Source organism: Galleria mellonella, unplaced genomic scaffold (genome assembly GCF_026898425.1).
Source record: "Galleria mellonella isolate WM207_F2 unplaced genomic scaffold, CSIRO_AGI_GalMel_v1 utg83, whole genome shotgun sequence".
NCBI classification, from domain to species: domain Eukaryota; kingdom Metazoa; phylum Arthropoda; class Insecta; order Lepidoptera; family Pyralidae; genus Galleria; species Galleria mellonella.
This window is the reverse complement of record NW_026442162.1, coordinates 795,227-818,049: the sequence shown is the minus strand read 5'-3', so window position 1 is coordinate 818,049 and position 22,823 is coordinate 795,227. Positions and strand designations below refer to the sequence as shown.

Here is a 22,823-nt window from a genome sequence, read left to right as displayed (position 1 = left end):
ATGGCGTCTGCTTGGCTGAAAAACTTCTTTCCGATATTTAATACTTGATACAATATCGTTTACACTTTGAATACGATAATTGCAACTTCAACCATGACTACTACTTCGAATACCGCTACGACTGCGCCATGTTATATTTAAATAAAACTTATTTAATTGCAAACATATTTATTAACATCAAGAGAGTGAACAAAGGTGAGAAAGCAACCGGAAAATCCGCTAGTACATACATGTTAACTAATGTCATCTGTCAATTAAGATGCGTTCCTTTATACATATTTAAACTAGGTACGTTCATCTTACAAACTGGCAAACAAGTTTGCTTATGTGTTCTACCACAGAACAACTACTTTAATTACTAATATACGTAATGAATACATTAACAATTTTCCTAAAATATTCACTGTACTTAATTAGATACATATTTCTAAGCACAGTTCAGTGAGATAACCTATTATAATATTTTATCTGCCATCCGGTTAGGAAGTTCTTACGCAAGTGCGTAAGTTGATTCTTTGTCACTCCCTATTCGCACTTTCATTACAAGTACTACACTTTACATAGATTATAATTATTTCAAATTGCATTTTATATATTGAGTAAATTAGTTTATGTTATAGTAATTATGTTTTATGTATCGTGACTAGAGATTTTTATGTTAAACTAGCTGTTTTTCGCAGCTTCGCTCAAGTGTATCAATGTTTAAATTATTCTATGTGTTAAGTTAGGGCATAACCTACTTGTGTTACCAAATTTGATTTGAATCCCTTCAGCAATTTAAACGTGACAAACGTTTAAAGATCCAAATATTTTAACAATTTTATACATTTATAATATTAGTAGATTGTACTGCTTTTAAATAAAAATATAACTATGTATAAGTATTATTGGAAGCATTATCCGGAAAATTCATTTGCTATATTTGTGATCTATTAAGATCAAACAATGGAAACATATGTATTCCATTTCAAACACATATGCATTATCTTCAACTGTATGCAATGAGAACTAGAATTCTTCGAATAAGTGGGTTACTGTTTTAGGAACAAAAGAATTAGGTACAAACGTTAGGGGCGGTGGGACGTGAGCGGGCGCACCGTCTGCGTACACCTGGCAGCGCAGGCGCGGGCCGATCATTAAAAATGTTTATTTAAAAATCCAACCGCTTAACGCCGCTAATGCAACACGAGAGAGAACCACTACGTCATGTTTAATATAATTTATAATGATGTTATTCATCAAATAAATAATTTTCTACTAGTAGTCTAATGGAGGTACCCATTTTGTTTGTGAGTAATTGCTGAATAAAAATTTATAACTGTTATTTTATACTAGTACGTTGTCTTTTTCCCTTTTCATCCATTTCAATTGACGTATATAATAAGCGCTTATCAAACACTGTTGAAACAAGAAAGCTACATCTAATAATTAGAACAATAACTGCGAGACAAGTGTAAGTATAAACAGATACGGTTACGTCGTAAAGGTTTCATACTATTTCAAGTTAAAATTATTATAGATTTTTATGCCCTATCAGATGCATAAGAAACTTATTTCAGCTATTAAAATATTGTCCTTTTTTAGGTAAATTCTAAAAAGGTGCCAGAATATGGTTATAAACAAAACCTATTAATAAATTAGTTAAATTTTAATTTTTGTAAATAGTTAAGGCTGTAATAACTATTACATTTTTTTTAAATTTAAATTAACATAAAATGTAATGAATCGCAACAATAAATTTAATAATTTCTATAAGATTGTAAGATTCTAAATGAACATAACCAAGTGGTAATAAATAATGAATAGGTGCCTATAAGCGCAGCTTGTAATTCTTGTAATTTCTAGTTAATGACTATTGCATAAGCTCGTTCGTTGCCTACAACATTATGGGCTGTCTATTTTCCTAATGTGTCGGAACATCAGCCGCTCCACGGATCCGACTGTGCTTTTTAACAAAACAACTTTTCCTGAAACATCAACAACGTATCAACGAATTATAAGCACCACGGACTAAAATACAAATGAAATCATAGCCCTTTATTTTGTTTGTTTACTTTATCGAATCTTTCGGTGGCTCTTGATTACATTTAAAAAACTTCCACAGACAGCGAGCAGAAGTTTGTATCTGTAACTGTAAACAATGTTCATTATTTTCGTAATTGTAAGTTTCCTCAGTGGATGTTATTAATGGTTAGACATTATTTTTAAATCGAAAGTGTGCTTCACGTCAAAACTAAAACAAATATTGTAATGAGCGGGCGTCAAAACGGAAAGATTCGTTTAGAACGCTCGGGGCTGCGGCTGTGACAAATAATACTGAGTTGTTTACTCAGCAATAAAGGCGCCTAAAGCGCACTAAACTATGACATAAAAAGTTTAAAAAGCTCTCAGTAGATCAAACAAGAGGAGTGGTGTCGGTCGACAGACGGCACGGTGTAGGGTTACGGGCGGCAGGTCACATTTGTCCCAAATAATAAACACCAGATTGGTGTCAGAAAGAACACTTTTATTATCCCATCAAACCGTAAACCCCTAATTCCGCGCAGCGCAAGTGTTTATTTTTAATAAATCTTCCGCGAAGGTTAAGCGCGGTCTTTGATCTACCGATTGTAGTTTTAATTTTCAGTTATAAATTTATACTAATGCAATTTGACATACAATTGTAATGCGGTTTACGAAATATTTATTCGGATTTACGTTTCAATAAAACTCCGCTGTAAATGTTTTAACGACGCCCTGGATTCTCTTAATGTTATTTTCGTAATCGTTGTTAGTTTTGATATAATTTGTGCGAAATTATGAACATAAAATAAATACAGGTGTCGACATGAAACTTTACCAAATATACGTTTACAGTGTGTTTAATCTAAATTATCAATATGTAAAACTTCTAATTAGGCTTGTTACTTGAGGATAAGTATTTAATTCTAATTTCCGACATTATAGTTGTTGTACTCGTACAAGCGTTGTTAGGCAAAAAGGTGAATTGAAATGTGACATTTATACCTAATCTGAGAGAAAATCACTTGACGTTTGTGCTTATAAGGGCTATTACTTTCACGCTGTCTAAGAGAAAGCACCGAGGTGCGAGGATGCACAAGAATGCCAATTATCCAGTACTCGCGTACGTAAGCCTAACACTTCGCATTTGCCTCTTATCTTGATTATTTATATGAGATAAAAATGTAGGACGCTCTATCGCGCATTAAAAATACCCTTTAAAAAAATAGGTATGTCATCTTGGTGGCAATTAATTTGAAAAATGTGTACCATAAATATGTACTGTACTTGGTATCTTCATTCATTACATAATTTGTCTTATTTAAAATAACTCTGTATTTGAAGTACACTAAAAACCGTAAAAATGTAACTGTACTGCTGGTGGTAAAGTTTTTGGAACTCCACCTTACTCCTGCTCTCCATACTTGGTTTAACGTTATCTCTTCTTAAATAAAAAATATATATTTTTTTATATTTGGTGTCTCAATATGGCATCTATTTCAATTATTATATTTTTTAGCAAGTTAAAATTAATAAAATTGTCATCAAGTCAGCCTTTAATTATATGCTGTTTAACATAGGTCTACCCCATCACGGGGGAAGGGGGGGGGGCGTAACGCGGACTACCAGTCCTATTACTAGCAATATCCATCACGGGGGGGTTTTGCCAATAGTTGTCATATTTGGCATACGGATTGGCAAACGTAGTTAGGCTTTGGTGATGTTTAAAAAAAGGATGCTGTTGCTTATCCCGCGACCATTTAGTTTCGTTAGTCGCCTCTTACGACATCTACATGACAAGAAGGGGTGGCCCGTTCTATGCTGACATGACACAACAAAAAATACGTCTTATTTTTTGTTAAAATGTTACAGTATTATTACTTCTACACTAAGTTGTGTGTAATATCATGATATTTTAAATACATTTAGAATTGTAATTAATTAATAAATAATTATGTATATTGCTTATTTAATATTCTTCATGTTTTTACGATTAGCACTTCCTATCATACAGTTAACTTCTTTGCCCTTTTCACTGATTCAGAAATAATACTTTGTATAAACTAATTTATTTAATTTCTTTATTAGTGTTACTTTATAGTAATGCTTTTTCGTATCTAGTATCAGGCATTGCGTATGTTACTGTGAGAAACTAGACAATGTAATATTGAAATACCAATGAACTTTAAACCAAGTCAATTTATAAAAGTTTTATTTCTTAAAATGGCGTTGTCGAGCAATCCTTTATATTACATACCATAGACACGATCAATGCCTTCTCTCTGCTTATACGGTGCTAAGCTTTCAATCATCTTGTTACGGATATCGATCATAATGCACAGTATAGTAGCTTGTTTGTCAATGTTCTATTAGTTGCATTATGGAGACTTTGCAGGAGTTGCATGACCTTATTTCCACAGTGCCTTTCCACTACCGAACTACGAGAGATTGAGATCAGTTTTATCCTTATATTGTATATTTATACCAAGCGTCACGGTTCATCGCTTCTATCCCATATGAAAAACCAAGGCGTGGATTTCTCTTTATGCTTCTATGTTTCCAGATTCGTATAATATGAGGCATTTTAAGGCGAAAGTAAACAAGCATTATTTGAGTTTGCGTGTAATATCATAGTTTCCATCATTATTAATATAATGTAAATTTGTGGCTCATTTTTTTTTATACCACAAAGACGGCAAAAGAGCATACATCCAGTCCGATGGTAAACGATTACTGCACTCTATAAACGCCTGCAATACTAAGTGTATCACGTATGCATTGCCGACTATGAAATAACCTTAATATTTTTTTAAGAACTCCACGTAAATAAGAAAAACTAATAACTATACGAATATAATAATGACCATGCATGTATTCATTATAGCCTAGGTACCCTCAGTTCGTCCAGGTGACACATGTTCATACGCGACGCAACATAAACATAATACGGAAACGAGTATTTGGAGCGTTCGAATTGTTGGCCACGGGCGCAACCACGTCCTAGTTGTTAGACCTAGCCCGACCCACATACTTCACGCAATGAACCTTTAATTAGACGTCGTACTATGTTCCAATGTTGTATGTCTAGTTTACGTAACGTCGTATTGGATTTAGATATTCCCCGCATAACCGTTTACATTTCAGACAGGGCCTGTTACGTTTCAGTTGGCCAAATCTAGTCGCGTCCGATAACTTTGTTTTTTTTAGCACCTGGGATTAGTATCTATCATTGCCTATTCTAGGGCAAACCGTGAAGATAAACATTACAGTATTAAAACAGATATCGAAGAGCCGATATATTTTATAAGTCCATGTAGCACATACAAACTAATACCCCACCTAATTATTTTATTTATTTATGAAACTTTAAATAGCAAACAAGTTTACGGCACACTTGTTGGAAAGAAGATAATCGTTGTTTTCACCGAATCGTATCATGAACACCGCAGACCACAATGCGAGTAGGTATTCCTCATGCGTTGCCATTCCTGGATACGTCTCAATAGCATGAACAGGACAGAAGTATCAATAGAAGTAGAAGACTTTCGTTCGAAATTGTTCTCTAGTTAACATAAAATACAAATTCAGCAATTATAAAAGTATTAAATAACCTAATTTACTACAAATTTCATATTTGATTTTAACGTAGTCATACGCGTATTACTTTTGTTACTATACATTACTTACAATTTTACTGTCTTCGTTCTATCCAAGTTTCATGTTTAATTTATAATCCAAGCTATTTAATGTAAGTAGATCGTTCTTTATTAGCGGTAATATTCTTTGGTACTTTGCTTCTGCATTTATTTGAATTTAGCAAACATTTTTAATAGAAATAATATATATGAACACATGATGCGCAAGGATGAGGAGCATGTTTTAAGAAAAGTATTAAGAATGAATGTGGATGACTATAAGGATAGAGAAAGTCCTAAAAAGACAGGGATGATTGTATAAAGATGGTATGGCCAGAATGGGGTTAAATGCGAAAATGACTGATAAACGACGAATAGAGAAGAATGGAGGAGAAAAACATATTCGACATACACACGAAACTGGATTGAAATTAATTTCTGATATGTCAAACATATCGCAAAAATAAACGCAATAAGAAAAGTATAGGCTTGATAGAATTTTGAAATAAATTTACAGATACGAATACCGTACGGAATGTACGGATGTAATTTTTCTGAACGATATTTCAAACATTTTATTTCATTACATTGTCCTGATAAAAATAACATATAAGAATTAGCCAAATAGATTCGCTGTCGTAAAGTTAAGCATTTGGCAATTGATTTTTATTTAAATATATATAAATTATTGTCAATATTAATATACTGATGCTTATTATAATTTTATTCATATAATGATTATACTATTTTTAAAATATATTTAATAATTTTACATATTCTTAGTATAAAATAAATAAAAAATTAAATGCGAATAAACATTGATCGGACCTTTTTATGTGCTAAAAATAATACGTGAATTGTGTACATAATATATATCCAAGGGCATAAAATTAATTAGTAGCTTTTCTAATATTTTCTATATTACACAGTTATTAAAATAGAAATTCTGCAGTGACCTATATTATATCTCTATTTTCGTAGTACGACTATTTAATTTGTCGATTGATAATTTAACAATGATATAAAAATATACCTACTATGAATTTGCATATATTCAGTACACATTTATAATATCGTTATTATTCAACTGAAGTTCCGAATGATTTAATGTTCTAATTTAAGTTCGTATTCATTAAAAGAAGTTATTATTAACTGAAGTGTTTATAAAACAGAATGGAGTTTCCGTTTAGACATTCCAATTAGCATTATTAAGCTATTTTGTAAATAATTAATGAATTTTTACACGGAACTTAATAATTCTTATGCAGACAGTATCTGGAAGTGAGTATAATAATTCACAAATGTTTTATTTATTCCACGACAGTGGCAAAATAAACATACAACCAGCCTGATGGTAAGCGGCTATCATATAATAGGGACTTTATGCACTTATTTATACGTTCTTTGACGCGATTTCACGCTGTAGTCTCTATGGAAAACATCATAATTTTTTTATTTACCATCACAATCAGAAGGATTTCATTCAATATTACATGTATTACTTGTACTAAACGATTGCAAGGATCATTTTTCAATGAATTAATAAAATAAAATAATTTACATAAATATATATTGAGTAGATAATTATTAATTTGTCACGAGTATGTACTGTTTTGTTATTATAATATCTAATTGAATCTAATTACTGGAACCAAATAGTCTTATCTATATTTTCCTAATTATTAATGACAGTTTAAATATGTTTACTTGTTAATAATAATTGTTTTATCTATTGACATTCTGTAATAGGTACATTTGTATCATTGTTACTTCATGTACGAGTACATCATGCATGGGTGAAATGATCATGATTATCCATTAGTGACACACTGACATTCACACTCTACGTACTATAGACAGTCACCACTTCACAATTAACTGATTTATGTAACTTATTCAATAGCTGCAACACATTTGATATCGTCATTGTATCTAGACGAAGGATTTTTCTAGAGACTACTGTGTACAGGGGTGTATAAATTATAGTTTACAATAGAAAAAAAAAAAACAAATAATTAACCATAACGTAAATTGTCGCATGGCACTAGTTCTATTAATAATTATATATCGAAGGGTCAAAAGTGACGTATAAATCATAGTTTAAATTGCGAAGATAAATAAAACGTTGTAATGGAATTTTTTCATCTAATATTTTTTTTAATCTAATATTTAAACTATGCAATAAGGTTTTGTGTCGTGAGTACTTCAAAAAGGGCGTGTTAACGTTTCTTCAGTGTCAGCAACATACACGTGACATCTCTAGGGTTGCAAGCTACAGTGACCCTTTATCATTGAATGAACTGTGTGATTGCTACTTTTGTGATATAAAAAAGGGGATTCATTTGCATGTACCTGACTGCCACTTGACCAACATCATTTTTTATTACTTTTTCATTCTGGAATTATTAAAATCATATTTTCTAGACTGATCAACAGAGCATAGAACTTTTATTAATTATATGTGTGATTATATTATCTATGATTAAAACTAAGGAAGAAAACTGCTAATTACTTAGAAAACTACAAACCATGCAATCTAAACCTGACATATTTTAAGATTTTAGACTGTAAAGATACATTTTTTGCATAAAAAATACAATCTGAAATCTTAAACTGTGTTAGGTTTCAAAAGCACGCTTAATTCTCGCTCAGTTGATTTCTTCGCTTGATCGCTTACAGAACAGGATGGTCCGGGTGTCTGTGAAATTGATATTATTACGGTAAGTGGTCGATCGGTTCGATGGTAATCACTTGAAATAGGTATACGTAACTACCGCGGGCATGTATGAATTTTTCAAGGCGTGGGAGGATGCAGTGATGTAGATACAAAAACGCCAGCGCCCTTGAGCTAGCCGCTCTGTTTATTCGACTGTCGTCTAGCACTTAACGCCGACGTCGATATTGGCTATTTCTGCACTATACAACACCAAGAAAAAATTCACACTGCGAAATTATTGGCCATTTACACTGTTACGGGGAATATTGGTGAAATTGCTCAAATAACGGGCGGCGGTAGAATTTTCAGTAACTGACAAGTAATTCGTCGATATCACTTTTTTTACATATTTCTAGTATAAAGTGATGCCTGAGTTTTTTTAATGAGTGAAAATGGAATAGTAACCCTGCTGCGCTATCGATATACGCTGGCGAGGCACCAGTGATAAATGATACGTGCAGACTTCAACAAGAATTAACCACGATAGTTTGCAGGGGAAAACGCGTAGGGGTCGAACTGATATGGTATATTGCTAGTAAAGGGATTGTTAGAATCATTACTAACGAACCCTTTCCCCGGTGATGCGTGAATTATTTCAGTTGAAATACACTGATCCGATTCAAGATACAAAGAATAGGTATAGTACTTTAGTTTCCTTAATACCATCAAAAGCATAGTACTCAGCATTTTAGACAAGTAACAAATGAATCTATCGAGGAATGAAGTATTATTTCGTTATCGTCCGTTATAGAAAGTAGAGGTATCCAGACGTTGCTTTCTCTTTTTACCGAATATATGATTATTTTTTTCATTATATCAGCCGTTAATTGTCCACTGCTGTCCTGGCTTTCGCCATAAAAGAAGTTTTGACAATAGCTGCCACACTTGGCAGGCAGATTGGCAACCGCGGTTAGGCTTCGCTGATATTTTAAGAGAGACGCTACTGCCCTTCCCTCGACCATTAAGTTCCCTAGTTATGTGCCATAACTCAAAAGATTCCAGTACTCTTGTCGTGAGTTCATTCTTTCTTCATGACAGCAATATAATCTTTGTGTGCAATAAACTATAAATAAATAACTAAATAATCAAGAACATCATTAGTATACGTCATTAATCCGGAAAACTGTGGTAAAGTCGCTTCCCACTACGTTAGATATGTAATAAAGAGAAATGTAGAGAAGCTAAGTGTTACGTTCACCGTAATGGAAACAGTTGATTAAGCCCATCTGGGATTACAATGTATTTATTTATAGGTCATACTAACTGTTGGCCCAACATCATTCGCGTGAATTTATTCTCTTATTCCACAGGAATTTGGAGAAATTACTTACTGCTCATTTCTACGTAAATTATACATACATAAAATTTAACTCTTGTGCGTTGACTTTGTGTTAAAATTAATTTGAATAAAGTACTGATAAAAGTTTTTTTTATTGTTATCGCTTTACATCCTTTATTTTAGAATCTATTTCACAGCATGGATCTCATTCTCCTCTATTAAACAAATCGTCTATAGAGATCTGTAAAAGACACTGAATAAAATTGGTATTAATAATATTAGTATAGTGTAGCATCAGTACGTTTAATAACAAGGAATGATTGTTTGAAAGAATTCGAAATGAATTACTGGCATGGGTGCGGTCATGCCGTAAGTATATAGGCATTATCTGTTAGGTACGTCGGCGGCGTACAATAATAATAAACTACAATATATTAATATTTATGATAAGTTAAAAATCCACATAACCTGAAACGATCTTTATTTCATGTTATCATATTCAACTCGAGATAAAGTTTAGACATAGAGAACATTGAGTTAGGTAAACTGTATTACCGACAAGTTCTCTCTTTACAGAATCATATATTCACACACACACACACACACACACACACACACACACACACACACACATATATATATATATATATATATATATATATATATACTTATAACGTACTTAATATATGTAATAATATAGAATGCAATTCTACATTAGGTAATGAATTGCCTGCTTACTAGTGGACATGTCAAATTAAAAGAATAAAACCACGTGCAATGGTTGAAATTGGCAGTATCTACCTTTGATTATTTTTTGCACTGTCTTACTAACTTGGGTTTACCAATATGATTAGTAATTGCAACCTAGATATTCCGTTTAAACGTATTACGGGTATTTTTATCTTATTAACGAAAGTTTTGCCGTTCAATCCACTTTCTGTATGAAAGGTACTAATGGACGGATCATGTTTTAAAAGGGTAATTAATGTATAATTAATATCGCGTAAGCTTATAACTTATGGGTAACTACCGATAAGCACTGTCTTTGCACAGTATTTTTTTAAATAAAATATGTTATACGTAATGCCACTTTTTTATTATATATTTTTTTTATGTGGTTACTGTAGCCTATGGATGCCTGTACCACCATGTCACGAGGAAAGATGTGGAGAGATGTTACAAAAGCATTGCCAACTCTTAAGAAACCTTATTCCGCTCTTTTTAATTAACTCCATTCTGTCGTCACTAGAGAAAATCTCGGCAGGAAGGTTATCATACAACCTGAAAGTTCACAATAGGAAGCTCCTCTGAAACCGCACTGTGCGTGACCATTTCGGTTCTAGGATGTGAGACGAATTGCTTGCTAATAATGTAGCATTTCAAAATTAAAAGATTTATTAAAATCAAGTATTTTTTTTTCTTTTGATATATTAGTACAACAATGATACCAGTATTGTATAAGTACGTCAGAAATAATACTAGAAATTAAACTTTACATCTAGTAGCGCTGTAATAATAGATTTATCATAAAGAGAGACACACTCCCACGTAGCAATAAGTCGGTGATGGATTATAATGATGATGAACAATAATACTAGAAGAACAATCGAGGAACTAGCTACCTATTGTAGTATGTTATCTTTCGAGTGATGATTTTAAAGTTCCATATAAAAGGTAAAAAGTTTTAATGGAGCTTCATTCGACTCTCCTACAGTTTTATTTTCACTAAACTGTACTAATGCTATAAAAAATAAGTAATACCTAATAAATTAAAAATCTAAAATAATAACAGTTTCTAAGCACAGCAACTATTTAAAAAATAATTAAAAATATTTGAATATATTATTGTGAAAGTTTTTAATTCTTTCTTAATTACTCTATTGCATATAGTTTTTGCTACCGTTATGACCCTAAGTAAGGATATCTAATCTCAGTAACAAAAATCATACGTAATTTTTATTCATAAAAATAAATACTTTTTTTTTTAAATAGACGTGTTATGTCTGGAATCTTCGATTTGTGAGCTCAACTCATATTAACAAGCCAGTAAGCTTTATTATAAATATTACAGACTTTTTTTTTTATAAAAATTTCGATATTACGACACATACCTAATATAGGTAATACATGTTCTATTTCATAATCGTTAAAACAATATTTTTAAATTAAGTATTGTAGTTCAGAAATAAGGTTTTACCATATACTCTTATGGTTTAATAAGATTCGATTTATGATTATACAAAACACGTAACAAATGTACATTTGATGAATGTTCAATTTAATGAAAAAACCGTATAATACTACAATTACTCATACAGAAACTGGTTGCTTAAGGTACTACCGATACCTGCCTATACGCTGGCCAAGAGATTTTTCAAAGAGAATTCTTCGATTATTTTGACCTCGAGGTCATAGTGATTTATGAATGTTGACAGACCTATGAACTAACAAAGCTCAGTATTTCTGGGTTGTTACATGATGACACTTAATAAAACATTTAATTTAGGAGGAACATCTTAATTTATACTTTAATAATTTTGTAAAATATTCTATAGGTTAACACTTTTTCGGGTGCCTCAATATTTTATTATAGAAAGAGTAAATAGGTTACACTAGACTACACTTAGAGCATAAAATTCCTATTATAAAGTCTATTTTTTTACTTTTAAATTATTTAACGAAGTGCCTATCTAAGCTGTGGTTGTGTACGGAACAATTATTTTGTTTCCTGTGCTACACCGACGCTCAAAAAAACAAATGAAAAAAAAATATTGTAAAGAATCTTCTTTAAAAAAAATCATTGGAGCGTCCGCAATACAGGTTAGCTTAATGTGGGGCCTACTTTATCTTGTGATCTCACGTTATGTCCTTGTTAAATAAAATATTTGTATAAACATAATACTCACTAAATGACAAACTGATGTACCGTTGCAACACAATCAGGTACTCAGTTGTGTTAGAAAGATATTTTAATATTGTGATTATGTCCAATAGTCGTAGGTGATTTGGTCTCTAATAGCATATTCTGTTTTTTAACATTGTACCCTGAATATAGTACAATTTATATAATTATACAATTTGATACTTATCGAAATACAAACATCATGTTTATCCAGAGATGGGATACAGATATTCATCTGATTGTTCTAATTCTACCAGAGGGAGACTTTGAACAAAAGTCGATTGCAAGGGCACCTCGATTCTATTCGTGTTTCTATCGTGAAGCAGTTGTGTTTGCATGGCTGTGTTTTGGTTTAAAGGGTGAGATATGACAGTGAATTTACAAGGTACAGAGGAATAACACCTGAGTCTGCAGGAATGGCAACGCATGGGGGGCATCATGGGCGAAACAGTATACTTTGTTTTGTCCATGGCATTGCTCATATCTATAGGCGACGATTACCACTTTCCATCCATCAGGTGGACCATAAATTTGTTTGCCATTCTAAGTTGTATAATAAAAATCTTATATTTCATTTATTCCTGTTACTATGCCAATTTTTAATGAATTGAATATCTAATCACAAATAGAAAATAAATCATATGAATATTAAGAAACATTTTTAAAACATTTCCTTGTGGTATATTATTCCCTCCGACGATTACTGATATAGGCGTAAGACAAGATATACATAAATAACAAGTATTATTAAGACAGTAAATATTAAGTCACAAGACCTTTTTTAATTAAATCCACTAGCTAGGTTTGTTTGTTGTAAGCGGTTTTATATTACACTGTATTTATTTACTTGTGTGTTTATGAAACAAAATGAATTTTTATGAGGTTAAAAAATAATATATTTTATATGTTAATTTTTTAAATGTGTAAACGAATGTAATGGAAATAATGAATGTATACATTTGATGATTCTTTTTGGATACTTAATTTAAATTAATTTTGATATCAGACGATACCACAAAAGTACGAGTACATTCGTTTAATAGCTTTACTCAAATGATGCTGCATTAACCAATTTATAACTATTGTCTAAATAATATACAACTAATAATATGATTTTATTGTAAAAAGAAACACCGACTTCAATTGTGGCAACTTTACTTATTTTTATTTAAAAAGCAAACTATCGAATCGATTTCGACAAAATTTCTATGGAATTAAAAATAAGTATATCCTTTCAGATAAAAAATACAAATCAGTTCATGGACGATGGAGTAAAAAAACAAATATAAATAAATATTGAATTGAGAATGTCCTCCTTTTTTGAAGTCTATTGAAAACTATTCAAGTAAATGAAATCTTTGAAATATCCTATCTTTGAAAGTGTGGAGAAAATATCACCCAATTTAAATACCGTCACATTCCTGTGGATCATTCCACTATTATTACGCATTATTTGTTTACTCCAAAAAACTGACAGTTGGTGTAGTAATAAAGTCTCGAAGCCCGATTCAAGACAATCGCACACTGAAGATGTCTGACTGTGTTATCTCAAGTTTTATCTCGGGAACGTGACCCCGCTATCTCACGCGCACACCGCCCGCCCATCTCTCCGACTCGACTCAAACGCAAATAAATACACGCCGAGTGTATTTTACTTTACGAAAGCCATTCATTTAGAAATGCCGAACTGTCGTTCGATTGTTTATAATACCCGGTCGGACCACCTTGTCCGTGTTATTAATTGATCGTGTGATAAGTACTCCGTTAAGATTTACCCGGGGATAATGTATTACGTGTAATTGTCGGTGTAGGTGTTACTGAAGGTCTCATGTAATAAGATTTAATACTTTTCATTAATTTAAAACCGTTATTGAGAGATATTAAAAATATTTATAAAAACAGAAAACAGAATGAAAACAGGTTTTGAAAATTTTTAAATCTCAAATTTACAATATAATTTCATATTACATTTTTTCGACTTATACCAATGAATCTAGGTATGAATCCGTGATAAAATTGATAACGAAATAAATAAAAATTATAAATAATAAGTAAAATTATAAATAATAATTAAATTGATACCAGTTAATTTGAAATAAATTTATTTAAAGAGAAACACAATGTTTTTAGTTTTTAAAATCGTGACTTTTGATGTTTTATGACTCTATAGTGTAATGTTTTTTCTCGGTTCAATTTACATACACTTTTGGTCACATTGTATTCAGTGGTTTCTTAAAAAATTTTAAAAGTTACCACAAACATTTTACATTTTTATACAATTATTGTGGGCTAGACTATTCCGAATATTTTGTTAGGTTTATGTACCTAAGTTTCAAAAAGAAATGCGGTAGTTAGATACCAGAAGACGTCACTCACTTCAATCCTACTGTGACCACGTCGTGGAGCAATCCACGTCGAGTAACGGTAGTAAAAAAGATAAATGGCTACTTTAAGTGGATACTATTTACCTGAAATCACGTCGCGTTAAGCCTCTAAAATAAATTCGAATACCTACTGGAACTGGCGTCCCAAATTCGAAAATAGTCATCAATATAATTTATAATGTTTTAAAACCGTAAAAATTTAAATATTTTTTTCGGATTTGTATACTGTCGCTTTATTCATAGTAAACAGGAATTGTATCTAAAAACAAATTAAGTAATAACAATTATAAAGAGCCTAATAACTACACAATTTGATGCGTCAAACGACACGTGGGCAGATGGACAAGCACCGACCGTGTTACGATTGATTTATTTGGTTATTTAACTCAAATTATATCTTTGAGTACATCGTAAATACCTTCTATGTTTGTAATTAAATTTAAGTTTTATCTAAATACTGAGGAAATGAGGGTAATGTTCTTCGGGAGTATGTCTGTATAAAAGTAAGCATGTCCGGATCTTTGGCGCAACATCCAATCTAAACGGTTATATGGAGGCGTTGGATTAGTCGCGATTATGAAAGTGTTACTTAGTATCTATATGTGCTTTAAGTAAATTCCTTAAAATATGTTTATATGTACACAATAATAATAACAAGTTTTTATTTGGAAGAAAAACATCGATTATACATATCTTGATAATATATAATAGACAAAAAAGGCTAAAACCCATCTACATATATAAACATGCCAAATATGACTGTTTGGTTATGTGTGTGTCAGGATAGGAGCAATATTTGAACTTTTTGCTTATTATTTTTGGCAAAAGCTGCTTTTGAATACGACCATAGAGTAAAAAAATGAACAACAACTGTTAGATACTTATAGTGCAAAAGGTGTTTACCCCTTTGGTGCTGTTTATTAGCAAAATAATGCTCGTTGAAAGTCTAGCGCAAGGCGATCAATGATACATTGAAGGTATGAACTACCGTGCGCGAATGCGAATTTCCGATGGCTTCAATACATATATTTCTAGTAGAGGCTAAAAAAATTCATGATTTCAAATAAATCACGAGTGAATGAACAACAAACTGCCTTTTTACTTTATTGACCACCGAGTTATGCATAAGAAGAGGAATATTACAAGCCTTAAGCTTTTGTCTGTGCGTCTTTTAATCAGTTTTCAGTAGTTAGTTTTAGCATTATGATATTCAATTGGATGAACAAATATCAATGGAAATGATTTTGTTATTAAAGGTCACTTTAGAATAATTGTATAAATAAAATTTATTGCGTTTACTACGCAATTTTACTTACTTTTGCTATTACAAATGTCTAAAATTTATGGATCATAACGTGGAATACATTAAAATTTTAGTAACAGTGTTAAATGAATTGTAATTAAAACTTAATATTGTTAAATATTCATTTCCAATGACAAATGTCACAATATGTTTAGGCTCCTTAAATAACTTTCGATGAACTGTTGTTGGAGCAAAAATCGTCACAATTGTCGAGTACAGTTAAATACGAATATAGAATATGATAATAAACGAAATCCATTCCTTAAAAGTAGTGTTTTTCATTAATAAGATCTTAAAAAAATAATTCCTTTTCTTAGAAAAAAAAAAAGGAATATATTCACCTATTATTATATAGTGCCGTTGGTTTAGATATTAGTTGGTTCTTTTTTTTTTCGAGAATATTAATTTATATTTTGTTTTTGGCGTAATTTTTTATACTAGTTTTAAGTAATAGATTAGTGTATATAAATTGGGATCAGTGGGGTTACTCTTGAAATTAATTACAATAAATCGATATTAAATTTGAGATGTACCGCACTCTCGAACTGCAATACTAGCGATGTAATTAATGGTTGCATATAGTTCTGATAGATACATTTTAGTGTAACTTGCCAATTGGAACGATTTGGGATCGATTTAAACTATTGTAAATCGATCACAATTATAACCTACGAGTAATTCCTCACTGTTGTTACATGAGTGCAGTATAAAACATTGGCAATAGATTGGTTTAATATTGATATTAGATTCAAGAGTAGACCGGCATAATGACGATTAAATAACAGAGTTGACCTAATCTAAAGATAATGCAGTATGAAGCAATCTTGGGTATATATTTACCAAATTAATGTACTTTATATTATTTTAAAACATATACATATATCTGCACACGATATGATATTAAACAGTGATTCATTATTACAGAATCACTTTTCAATATGGTACGATAATGTCGTGTTCTGAATACTAAAAACTTATTAGTATTCCGAGTACAACATTAACGTTATGATATCTGGTAATAATTACTTACGTGACTGCGCGAATCTAAAAGTAAGAGTAAGTTTTGTAGCGTGCATATGTTTCACCTTATCTCGCAATGTATACAAGCCATTTCGATAAACGAGGTTGCATTACACTGGAATATACTGAATCGTTATTTATGCTTGTTATATTTTTATTTTTTTAAATCACTTTAATGAATGAGAAATAAGCTGTTTAATCTGCTCTACGTGATGGAAAATTGTAATGGCACAACTTAATGACATAATTATTAATTACCGCAGTTTTATTGTAACTCGTCACTTTTCCTATAGGTGTAAGAAAGTCTGTGTGCGGTCACTGAAGTAGTTGAAACGTTTTTAGTAGAAGTATATAAAATAGAATAGGTAACAGTCAGAAATACTGTGTCCATTTAACTTGTTATTATAAACATAATCGACTTTTATTTTCAGACTAAATCATAACAGCTAGATTATGTTTGTGGTCAAATCTATATATCCACTGTATTGTATCGTAATGATTTGCTCATGTTAATAAGAAAAAAAATCTATCCGTGCGTAAATATTCATTTCAGTGCGTTAAAGGACGGAACTGATTAAAATATCATTACCAGAGAGAGACTTTGTACAAAAGTCGTTTGCTTGGGTAACTTTGTCCCATTTTTTTTTTTTTTTGAAGGGTGATAATGGAATGGTAACCCCGCCTGCGCTAATGGGATACGCTGGCGGAGCACCAGTGAACGGTGATCGATGACAATAAAAACAGGCCAGTTAGCCCATCATGATGAATCCATCAAGAATTAACCATGATAGTTTCCAGGGAGAACCACGAGGAGGTCGACCTGGTTGGGTATATTGCTAGCAATGAGATTTTCAATCTCCATTACTAACCCCTTTCCCCCCTAACTTTGTCCCATTCGTGTTTCTACCGTAAAGCAGTTGTGTTTATATGGCTGTGTTTCGGTTTGAAGGGTGAGATATGGCAGTAAATTTACAGGGTAAAGAGGAATAACACTTGAGTCTTTAAGAATGACAACGCATGGGCGGTATCATGGGCGAAACAGTATACTGATGTCTATAGGCGATGGTTATCACTTTTCATCAGGTGGGCCGTCAGCTTGTTTGCCATTCTAAGTTGTATAAAAAATATTTATTGTCGGTTTAAACATGTAATAAACAATCAAATATCTTTACAAACTTCCACATTTACGTTATTAATAAAAATCAACTGCCTTATCTTTTAGAAAACAACGTGCGCATAGTGTTGAGTGGTAAACATAGATGAAAATAATGAATTTACTTATTAGGTATTTACTCGAGGAAAATATACAAAACTCCACCAAATTAACTACAGAACTACTCGATGTTTGAACTACTTACAAGGCGGTAAACTTAAAACGTACGACGTCATATTATTATTACGATTACAACTTTACTTATTTTATTCAGAACTGTAAGTTTCGCCGATACCGACTAAGGGCAGAGGTCAAAAACAATATTAGTAATATCAACAAAACTTGAATGACGATTGTAATAAACAAACCGTTAGTTCGATATATGTATCGTGAAACATGCATTATTATCGCTTTTACCGTTAAAGATCTAGTTTCCTCATTTTGTTTTCCTTAATCTTGACTATGTACTAACATGTATGTATGTATTAACAGACCCTTTAATTACATATTGAGTGAAATGTTTATAGTAGTGGAATTTCCGCAAAGAAACATAGGTTATATTTTTTTATATTTCCGTTAAGGATTTTTAGGTCGTAAAATGACATAAATTTTGAGCCTTTTATATATAACTTTACAGTTGGACATGGTGTTAGTGTTAGTACAGAAGTAATAAACTTTGTGTCGTTTTTCGACTTATGTAATTTTTGGAAAAATGTTCATTGTCATTAGTTGATAACGTTTTCAAAGGATGATAATGATTTTTATTTTATTCTGTTTTATAGGTATAAATTTAAAAATATAATTAGTTAAGTAATACGCATTTGTAGTATGATGTTTTTAGCTTTTGAAGAAGAATGCGTATTGCGTAAGCAAATCTGAATTGTTTACAATAAATAGATACATGTGTATCTGTTATTTTCAACCAACTTTCAAAAGAAGGAAAATGAATCAATTGTAGAATGTTAATTTTAATTTTTTTTTTCATTTATATATTTATATGTGTAATTGCAATTTTAAAGATTTTTATTTATTTATATACATATTTTATATATATATATATATATATATATATATATATATATATATATATATATATATATATATATATATATATATATATATATATATATAAAACCTACCAAATTAACTACAGAACTTTTACCTGCATTTTCGTCTGCGTCTACATTTTTCGTATAAAAAGTAGCCTATATACGTTTCCATCCCTTACAACATGGTATACTAAATTTCATAGCGATTAGTTAAGCCATTAAGACATTATATATGATAATAAACAAACAAACTCACTTTAACATTTTATAATATAAGTAAGGATGGTTTTTCAGATGGGCATACATAATACAGAGTTATGTATCTAAAACTGAGAATTTTATGATTATTTCTTTATTTTGAAGGTAAAATATGATAAAAGGCATCTATTGATTTAATAATTTACAATTACTTCCAAAATAATGATGCCTCACGTAAAGAGAACGAAAAAAGAAAAAAAAAATAAAGTAAGTAATATACTGATCACGTGTTCGAAATAGCCAAATGAAAAGATCCAAATAGATAGTGTTATCCAACGTCATGGTACATCGGAAGTGTTACCATATATCATCTATTTCATTTAATGATATGACGAGACCGATTTGGCTTTCTTTCTTAGTCGAACGGCAAAACTAGAAAAACAACAATTTATATCCTAAAATCTGGAAAATGATTTTGTATTACTAACAACAATTCTCAAAATTTAAGTACCAAATATCACATTTTTAATATTTTTAATGAACGTCAAAGGTTTCTATTCTAATGAACTAGACAGACGCCAATGTGATTGATGTTTTGTTTAATATTTACAGTACTATTAACGTTTATATTTTACAATCATTAGGCGTAACCATAATGAGTATAGTTCCAGAGGTTACAAGATTACTATCGCAATATGACAAGCCGAAATAATAAGAGTTAAGTAGATACTTCTATAGAATCATAGTCTTCGAATGCATTAATAACAGATTCAAACTGTATAGTTTAGTTCTGTCACACTACCTACTACAGATAGTAGAACAAAATAGACTTTTTTGTTACAATATGAATATTTTAGTTTACATTTAATGAATCTAAATATAAATATAATTTTGTTCGAAGAGAGACGCTACTGACACCTTATGCATGGAAATAAAATACGCTTCTTTATACTTACTTACATATAAAATTATTTATTGAACATTTTATCCGCAGATTTCACTGTTGGCGAGAATTTAAATGGACCTTTATTGAAAAGTCTTTTATCGCAATGAAGTTTACATTGCAATTTGTAGGTATATTTGTAAAATGCAACTTACTTTATGTAAATATCTCGTATAAGTTTATGAAGTAGGTATTTTAGGTATTGAAGTTTCTGATCGTTTACGTATCACATTTCATTTGTTAATAGTATCTTCAAGTTATCTTATTATCTTTTCTAAACATTATATTTTTCTGTATATTTCATGTATATAAATATTTATTCTTAATTTACGAGTAATTTTATAATAACAAGCTTAATAGACTGTTCGATAAGGTCTAATGGTATGTAATCATTAGTTTTCATTCCATTTTATCCATGAAACATCCTTTAAAGTTATTTTAACTGTTATATAAATGTTTTGTTTTGTTATAATATCTGTTTTAGTTCCTTATAATGAATAAGAAAGTAAGAATCCGATGCATTACCAATTTTTTACATCTTCAGCATGTGCTAAAACACTGTTTTAAGAGAAAAAGGGCAATACACTAATGCAAGGAAAGTTTGAAATACTAAATTATCCAACAAGCGCTGTAACGGTGTGGCTACGTCCTCTTATAGTGAGATCTCCGTTTAAGATTGGGTCGTGAGTTGATAAGTAATGAAAAATTTTGCTATATAAAAGAGGAAAGAATAGTAGACCACAAGAAGGAAACTATCTTACAGCTTTATTATAGAATTAGTTGTTAGGGATGGGATATTATCTTCATATAATACGATTTTCTGATAATAATTTATCATTATCATAAACTTTTTTTTCAAAAATCAACATAATTACAATTACTAGATACAATAATCAAAATTGAAAATATTCCGTTAATTTTTTGCATCAGAACTGTAATGAGACAGGTTATCGATCACAGCCTACACGGTATGAGACACAACAACAAATGATGGGTTATCGATACTTCACCTGTATTTGTAGGTATGTATTGTTTACGCTAATACATAAATAAATTTTAATCATATCTATGTATAGTTATATTGTTTTTCCTTTATCCTTCTTGAATACTTATTTAGATTATAATTTTCGGCTAAAAATACCGTTGTTAGTCATTTAAGGATCTCTATTATTGTAGTAACTATATATATGTTCCATTATTAGGTTATTTATTTACTAGCTATTTCCGGTGTCTTTGTTTACATAAATCAGTATATAAAGTATCCTATGTGCTACGTTAGGATATAGCCTACTTGTACACTAAATATCATTCAAATCCATTTAGTAGTTTTTGCGTGAAAGACTAACAAACATCCATCTATCCATTGTTACAAACTTTTGAATCTATAATATTAATAGGTATTACCTAATGTTATATTAATATATACAAATATCTGTTAGTTCTTTTTATTCTTTTTAATAGGTACACTACATAATCCCATTGTTACGGAAAAATCTCCCCTAGTTTATTCCATTTTAAATGATAGGATATTAATAAAACACTTAAAAATCGCTGCAATATAAACTCACCCTTAGTTTTCCTTTCGGTTTTTCCGCGTGAGTGTGGTTCCTTTTCCTTATAGCTCCCATATCAATCACACACAATGACTGGACTTTCGAACATCAGACTGACCGGTAGGTTAATGTTTTATCGTAACACATAGCACTCTGTCAAATATATAATAATATGATATTGCACTTAATATTTCTGTTTTTTCTAAATCACACATTACGGATAGATCGTAAAGTTTGTATAAATTGAAACCACTTTATAATATGCATGTACTATTAGAAATATCAGATTCGAAATAAAGGACGTTCCTCAAAAAAGCAGCGTATAAGTTTCACAATCGGTACCCATACGTGAAAATCCCACGTTTCCCGCGCGGCGCGTGTTTCGTACGTGAGTGACGTGAGAAACGTGTGCGTCCCGCGGCCGTACCGTAGTTCGTACCAACTTGATATAGAGTGGCCATCCTCCGAATCACGTTCCCGCCTCCGGGCTCTACACGCTCGCGCCGCACCCCACCGCGCGCCTCTGTCTACCCTCCCACGCTTGCTGATACACTATACAGGGTGAAATTGAAGTCGTTAACCGTACGTAAAAATAAACCTTCTTATATTTAAGGATAGATACTTCGTGAATCAAAAATTTTAAAACGACGAAAACTTTAGCCTTTCATACTAACTTAATAGTTGAAC

At 31.1% G+C, this 22,823-nt stretch overlaps 1 protein-coding gene and 1 long non-coding RNA gene across 3 annotated transcripts in view; both read right to left on the bottom strand.

The window, feature by feature from the left end:
* LOC128202252 (uncharacterized) overlaps positions 1–21,951 on the bottom strand; it is a 30,441-nt gene extending 8,490 nt beyond the window's left edge. Inside the window, exon 1 of the long non-coding RNA XR_008253678.1 lies at positions 20,601–21,951. This is a non-coding gene — a long non-coding RNA (uncharacterized LOC128202252). The remainder of the gene's footprint in view (positions 1–20,600) is intronic.
* Positions 1–22,602, bottom strand: part of LOC113516679 (tyrosine-protein kinase transmembrane receptor Ror-like) — a 48,722-nt gene extending 26,120 nt beyond the window's left edge. For both annotated transcript variants that reach the window (XM_026901135.3, XM_026901137.3), the window contains exon 1: positions 22,152–22,602. In XM_026901135.3, the coding sequence (XP_026756936.1) occupies positions 22,152–22,211 (60 nt within the window). In that variant the 5' untranslated portion in view covers positions 22,212–22,602. The remainder of the gene's footprint in view (positions 1–22,151) is intronic.
* Positions 22,603–22,823: the final 221 nt, after the last annotated feature.